General features: G+C 35.9%; 1 protein-coding gene across 1 annotated transcript; it reads right to left on the bottom strand.

Annotated features, from left to right (window-relative positions):
• Nucleotides 1-2,688: 2,688 nt before the first annotated feature.
• LOC117334196 (protein fem-1 homolog C-like) lies at nucleotides 2,689-8,209 on the bottom strand. Its single transcript, XM_033893682.1, has 2 exons — nucleotides 7,536-8,209; nucleotides 2,689-5,891 (listed from the first exon to the last, which is right to left on the bottom strand). Exons 1-2 carry the CDS (start codon nucleotides 8,077-8,079, stop codon nucleotides 4,567-4,569), a joined length of 1,869 nt encoding a protein of 622 aa, XP_033749573.1. The 5' UTR covers nucleotides 8,080-8,209; the 3' UTR covers nucleotides 2,689-4,566.

Consider the following 8,209-nt stretch of genomic DNA (forward strand, 5'->3'; position numbering starts at 1 on the left):
GACAAATAGATAGGGCAGTACTTTTCAAGGTATGCTGGTGTCACTAGAGGGTACGTCAGTCTGTCCGATTCCAAGACAAATTTGACAATCGAAAACATTATACCATTATATAGGCCATTGTGTCCTGGTTAAACAGTCACAGTATTGTGGACGGTGTATCCTGGTTACACAGTCACAGTATTGTGGACGGTGTATCCTGGTTACACAGTCACAGTATTGTGGACGGTGTATCCTGGTTACACAGTCACAGTATTGTGGACGGTGTATCCTGGTTACACAGACACAGTATTGTGGACAATGTATCCTGGTTACACAGTCACAGTATTGTGGACAGTGTATCCTGGTTACAGTCACAGTATTGTGGACAGTGTATCCTGGTTACACAGACAAAGTATTGTGGACGGTGTATCCTGGTTACAGTCACAGTATTGTGGACAGTGTATCCTGGTTACAGTCACAGTATTGTGGACGATGTATCCTGGTTACACAGACAAAGTATTGTGGACGGTGTATCCTGGTTACACAGACACAGTATTGTGGACAATGTATCCTGGTTACACAGTCACAGTGTTGTGGACGGTGTATCCTGGTTACAGTCACAGTATTGTGGACAGTGTATCCTGGTTACAGTCACAGTATTGTGTACGGTGTATCCTGGTTAAACAGTCACAGTATTGTGAACGGTGTATCCTGGTTACAGTCACAGTATTGTGGGCGGTGTATCCTGGTTACAGTCACAGTATTGTGGACGATGTATCCTGGTTACACAGACAAAGTATTGTGGACGGTGTATCCTGGTTACAGTCACAGTATTGTGGACGGTGTATCCTGGTTACACAGTCAACAGTATTGTGGACGATGTATCCTGGTTACAGTCACAGTATTGTGGACGGTGTATCCTGGTTACACTTTCATAGTTTTTTTGACTGACCAATCAAATATGGTACATCCTATTTCAAATAATAAAGAAATTAAAGGTGACAGGAGAATTTCATATTGCAAAGAAAGTATATTGCTTTGGAATTAAATTCATATTAGCTCTTGAACCAGAATGGTTAACTTTTGCTCCAGTTAATTAAAGGCCCTTGTCAAACTTGTTTTCTACTGAAGTTAGTAACTAATGTATTCAAAATGACCATGCAATTGCATTTATAATTATATAATGTGTAATAATAGAATGATAGAAAAAATCACAGATAAGGTACCAATGCTCAGATACTGTCTCCATATATAATAATAAATCTTATTTTGTTGCTTACATTGCAAAGTACAATGTACAAAGTGTATATTCTATTCAATAAATTCATAGTTTTAAGATCAAATTATTCAGTTTTAACAGAATAGACATCATGCCTTTTCCTTTATTATCAGACAGATCAGCATGTTTATTTTATTCATCAAATATATATATATATATCTTTAATAGTGTTCAATCTCTAATTAATGACATTGTTTTGTTTTGCAGAATACATAGAACACTGACCTATCAGTAGTACAAGAGCCTGCCCGAGTTCCCTTTATACCTCACACACATGATCATATATATAGAACCCTAATTACATTGTTAGTAACAGAAATGCATGACCTAAGGAACAGTTATTGCACATCTTTATATCTTTGTAACAGGACATGACATCACAAATGAATTAAGTGTCAGACTTCCAGAAAATCTGCAGACAGTACGGAGAGACCAGAAAGACAAAAATTGTAGACTTCCAGACAATCTTCAGACACAATGGACAGACCAGGCAAAGTTCTAGACTCCCAGACAATCTCCAGACACAATGGACAGACCAGACAAAGTTCTAGACTTCCAGACAATCTCCAGACAGTATGGACAGACCAGACAAAGTTCTAGACTTCCAAAATATCTCCAGAAAATATTGACAGACAATGTTTCAGACTTTCAGATAATCTCCAGGCAGATAAAGTTTCAGACTTTCAGGCAATCTTCACACAGTGTGGACAGACAGATAAGTTTCAGACTTTCTTCAGGCAGATAAAGTTTCAGACTTTCCTACAATCTCCATATCGTATGGTCAGACAGATAAAAGTTTCAGACTTTCTGACAATCTCCATACAGTATGGACAGATTGATAAAGTTTCAGACTTTCTGACAATCTCCATACAGTATGGACAGACAGATAAAGTTTCAGACTTTCCGACAATCTCCATATAGTATGGTCAGACAGATAAAAGTTTCAGACTTTCCTACAATCTCCATACAGTGTTGACAGATAGATAAAGTTTCAGACTTTCAGACAATCTCTGGACAGTATGGACAGACACACAATCTCTGGACAGTGTATGGACAGACAGATTAAGTTCAGACTTTCCGACAACCTCCAGACACAGTATGGACAGACAAACTGGACTGACAGACATTATGCAGTGATTTTCTTAACATTAAACACAAATGAATCAGCCATCGTTCCATCTTTGAAAATATTTTCCTTATAAACTGTATTGATATCACCACATATGTATACATTCATTCCAGTTGATTTCTCATCCTATCAGTAGGACATTCAAGTGATCATCAAATAAAAACTTCCTATCAACTGAATAACTGGAAAGATTAAGAAATCATCTAACAAAACAAAGTCCTATACCAGTGTACTTAGTTATGACAATGAGCTCACAATTATTAGGGAATCCTATACAGACCGAAATGATCAAGAAAACATATAAGGGAACAGACATCTGTATTTGGTATGTATGTGTGCAAACAGTTGTAATTCAGCTCATAATTATATCAAAAAACAAATACATACATACACACATTTTGATGTACATCAAAATGTGTATATATATGTAAACTTAAATGTGTCATTATTATACAATAATCAAGCATTCTGTGCAAATCTACAAAACATGTTTGTGTGAATCTCGTATTCTCTTGATCTGGTTAGTCGCTAGGGTAGGTTTATCATAACTTCAGCATGTCCTTTAAAACCTGGACCCAAACTAGGATTAATCCTAGAAATATTAAAATCTGTTTAGCAAGAGGGTGGAGTGTATAATCCAAGCAGTTGCATGTGAAGACAATTGTGCAAAGCTTTATTATCACCCAATCCATCATGTAGCTCAACAGAACTACTTGGTTATAACTGGTGAATATATACCTAACATATGTGTGGAGTATCCAGACACGTACATTGTATATTAACATGTCAGCTGTGTATCAATTTTTAAATGCAAGATAAAAATGTACAATTTAAATTTGAATACCAACTTTTAGCTTTTATTCAACTCATTATCCAGTTCTATACAAAAAGCTATATCTTTAATGAGTTTGTAATTTTGCCAATAATTACTAGTTTTCAGGTTTTTTTCTAAAGATCATTAATATCACTATATGTATAGTCTAGATATCAGTAAGTTTCAAAATCATATTACAAATATGTTAATAAGTTCACCATTATTAAACCAACATTTTCCTATCTGCATCTTAATGAAATAATTATATATAAGAGGCATATATAAATATTCATATATGGACAAGGATTTTAAGCATGATTGCTTATCAAAAATTCACATGCATAATAGTTTGTGTAATGACTTCAAATTGATCTTTAACAAGCATGCTAACACCTTTTATAAGGTGGTACAGGTATACTGCATTGTGACTAAATGGCAGCTGTGTTGTTTGATTTCATTCTAATACCCTGGTATATATTTATAGAGTTTTTGAGAATTAATGCAATCACTTTCAGATTTAAAACTGTCTTTGCACTTTTCATATTTGCTATATAAATTATCAAACTTCTCTGCATTAACAAACAATAATCACAGATCTCTTGACATCATGAAACTAAGCATAAATCTGACTTAGATCTATAGGTTTTTTCTGTTAGTAAGATATGGTTTCCATGAAGTGCATGCACTCTTTAATTAAAGTTGAAAAGATATCCCAACAAGCAAATCAAAATTAACATTCACAATATAATAAAGGACTGCTTCACAAAAGAGGCACCTACAGCATACACTGTCCTGTATGTACTTTACATATAACAAATTTATTAAATTATCAAATATTTTCCATGGACAAATTGTAAGTACAGAATGCATATCAAATGCCCAAAATCATTTAACCCAAATTATTCTGAAAAAATTATCTATATAGATGTTATAATTTCAGGTTTTCATAATCAGTAAATTAACAAAATATCAATTACTACATTATTATTAATTTTAAGTTGTGTCATTAATTTACATACAAGGCATTTCTAAACAAACATTTTATTTGATTCTTATATTAATTATATAAAAGCGTGAAATGTAATGATTCCATATTTAATCAGTTGTTTGCACTATGATATTGCATTCATGTAAATAATCCTGCTTTCAAATATTAACTATATATATACGTTTGACCGGAGGTGTAGCTTATATAGTTGCATGTCCTTTATAGCACTCGCCGCACTGGAGACAATGCAACTCAGTACCTTTTTTGTGAAACATAATCCCAAATTGGTTATCAACCATCAACATTCATAAAACATGCATAAATAATATATATCTATATATATTTTCATAACTAAACTTAAACAACACTCCACATCATCAATGCATCTCGATGAAAGACTCCAACTTAAGGGGAATATGTCCTTTGTAAGGTATGCTACATTTCACAATCTTCCGAGCAGCTAAACATTGTAAAGTCAAGAAATTGAGAGGCGAAACTATGTCATTTATAGACATGCCGCGTATCAACTGCATAGGTGTCTTTCTGTCCAGGTTACAGGCATCCAGATGCGCTCCTTTTCTCAACAAGGTGCGGATCACTTCGGACTTACATGGCCGATTACTGGCAGCAACATGCAATGGCGAGTTTCTTTCCACGTCCACAGCATCCACATTTGCACCAACCTCAATCAGTAGCTGTGAAACGTCGGAGCTAGGGAAAGAACACACAGGGTATCGCCCAACATTGGTTGTCTCCCTTGAGCAGGCCAAATGAAGAGGCGTGTAGCCTTTGGAGCCTCTGGGTTCCATACGTACTAGTCTGTATACAAGTTCCTTGAATTTGTGTTCATCTTCACGATCCATTTCCTTCTTCAATCTACACATAAGACACAGAAGATGCATGATAATGACCAGCAGTCTGTTGAAGTGACTTGTATCTCTCTCGCTGACCGCGACCTTATTGAGCTGGTCTCGTCCCTTCTCTAGTTCATTGACAGCACGCAGCAGAACAGCCATGATGTCTACAAAACTGACAGGATGAGCTGGTCTGTTTCTCCACTCGGTGGTCATGAATGAGAAAAGTTCTGCAAAAGACAAGAAACTACTCTGTGTCATTGGACTGAGAGCTTCCAAGACATTCTGTTGCATGTCAAGAGCATACATCCACAACATTATGCACCGGTCAAAATTCCCCATATCTGCGTACAAGGCCCCTCTGTATCTGATGTAGTAGGAAGTATCAGGGTGGGCAGGACCTAATATCCGTTCACGTACCAGTAAAGCTTGCATTCTCATGTCATCTGGATCTGATATCAGATCATCCAATTGATCTAAAGACGTAACCTCTTTTGCATTTTCATATGCTGCTATATCAAATTTCAATCTAGGTTTTGGCAACGGAGCATTGGTGTCCGAGAAACGAACTTCCATAGCTTGTCTCCAAAACTCTATGGCACCCAACATGTCTCTCTTCTTATCAACATATGTAGCTCCTAGCAGTTCTAATGCATTTATTTTTTCTTGTTTATCACATATAGGCCTGGTTATCAAAAACTCTACAATCTTTGAAAACCCTGCCACACTCGCTGCTAGCAGAGGCGTCATCCCATAGGCATCCTTCTCCATGGTAGCATTGTACTTGAGAAGTAATTTCATGATGTCAAGACTTCCAGACTCGGCACAGTCATGCAAAGCTGTATTACCTGGAAGTGTAAAGAAATATCTTTGATAGTTGACTAAATAAATGAACATAACAAATTACTATGTATCAGGTACTGTTCTACAGCTCTAGCACATGTACCATGTAGATTTCAACCTATCAATATCACATCGTTCCTGTTAAATATCATATGATAAGCCCAGGTTTTCCTGGTTTTAATCACACAATCATGACTGTTAATACTGATAATACCAGGTACTTGGGTTGGGGTGGGGTGGTGAGAAATACAGAGAAACAACTTTTACAATATAGATTAAATTATAATATAATTAGGTAAAGGGATCGTGTTATACAGGAACTGGAGGAGGTCATGTACTGTCAAAGACATATTATAATGATCACCCTTCATATTAAATTCTTTTAATTTTACTTAAAATGGCCTTTTTAGTCATCATTTATAGTCTTAGTAATTTATGCTACATAAGTTAAGAATGTCACAACATGTACAATACATGAGTGAAGTTATAATTATAATCCAATGTAGACTTAATTTTATTAGTATCACAGACAGAAAATATTTCTGATACAGTGGGCTGTAGGTCTTTGATACTATATAAATAAAGATTAGTATTACTATGATATAAGTCAGGCTGCAGTTGATGATTATACTGTCGGCACGTTTTAGCACTCTGCTGGGGGAGAGTAGGTACACTGGAATTGGCACCTTACCAATGTATCTACGTACAGTACAATTAAATCATGACTCGTGAAGTTTATCTAACCTGGAAGTGTAGATCATCATAACAAACTAGTTTTTATTGGAAAGTATATATATAACTCATTATTAATATGTTCAAATGATGGTGTCCATGTTCCTTTCCAATTAGCCTTGGAGTCCAGACTGAGAAACGAATAGACTGCATATATACTTGGAATGTGTTTCATAACAGCAGACTTGGCACATTTTTTAACATGTATATGTTTGTATGTGTCAATTAATGCTTTCAGTTGACCTTTTGATTCACATTTAGCAGTTTCCAAAGTCAAAATCCCTATTTCAGTAAAAGCAACGTCAATGCATTTTGTATAAAATATTTATGATGCCAAGTGTCTATGTTCCTGAAAACTTTGTTAATTACTAGCAAATCTATTTATATGATTTACAAGATTATAACAAGTTCAATAAATCTACTTTGACATAACCACGAGTTGAAGATTCTGTTTCTCACACGAACAGGTCACAATAGTTTTATCACATGCATATATATATATGTCTTACAATATTTTAGACATGGCTGTTTTGTTTTTAATTTATGTGATTAAAAAAGGTTTCAAAACTGTTACATGAATCTACCTGCACCAAGACAAAATTATATACTAGTACTAGTAGGAGCAGAAACTTGCAGTGTGCAAGGCCTGTATATTACAATATCTATTTTGTCTGCATTCAAAACTTATTGAGAAAAAATTTCGTCTGACAATTTCACATGATTTTCTTATTGGAATACTAATGTCCTTCGGCCAAACGACTCACACCTGATCATAACCTGACATTTGTCCACTAAAATGTCAAATGTCCAGATCATGCTCAAGTTTTCAGCGTCCTTTTTAACTGGTGTAACTTTATGTAATTACACATCTATTTTTTATTACACTATTAGTATCAGGATGTTAGAACTTAATTTACCTTTCACACTCTTTCTATTCACATCAGCACCCAATTCAAGTAAATACTGAGCAATTTCTTTGTGCCCTTTATAACAGGAAATCATCAAGCATGTGTGGCCATGTCTGTTTGCGATTTCGATGTTGGCTTTATGCTCAACCAGAAATTTCACTATCTCAAAATGACCATCGAAACAAGCAGCCCTGAGTGGTGTTGAGTTTGTAAACGTTGTTTTGTTAACTCCTGCTTTTTTCTCCACCAAATGTTCTACAATTTGGAGATGGCCTGCCGCAGCAGCACACCATAGAGGGGGTGCACCCTCGATCGTTTCCCCATCGAACGTCACAGACCCCACTTGTTCGTTGTCAACCTTACACGTATTGATGAGATACTTCACGACATCCAGATGACCATTTCTACACGCCATGATCAGAGGAGTAGCTCCATTTGTCTTAGCATGGACAAGTTTTGCCACCTCTTCTTTCGACTTATGGTCGAGAAATATTTTAAGTCTGTTGAGCTTGCCGTCCCTGGCGGCGTTATATACAACACTTCGGTACTCCATAGCCTTCGTGGGAAGGCAGTGAATGTTTCTACATCATTGTCTTGGCTTCGTGGATCACAATAACTGTAAAGTTTGGGGAAAATATATACGTGAAATCATCGTTATTCATTCCAATATGGCGTCTGACGTC

This window comes from Pecten maximus, chromosome 9 (assembly GCF_902652985.1).
Source record: "Pecten maximus chromosome 9, xPecMax1.1, whole genome shotgun sequence".
NCBI lineage: Eukaryota > Metazoa > Mollusca > Bivalvia > Pectinida > Pectinidae > Pecten > Pecten maximus.

Bases quoted from the DNA above. Each gene is read 5' to 3' on its own strand.
- LOC117334196 (XM_033893682.1), bottom strand. From the start codon at position 8,079: ATGGAGTACCGAAGTGTTGTATATAACGCCGCCAGGGACGGCAAGCTC. The intron at 5,892-7,535 runs GTAAATTAAGTT...TTACACTTCCAG, and splicing joins GAATAGAAAGAGTGTGAAAG to GTAATACAGCTTTGCATGAC.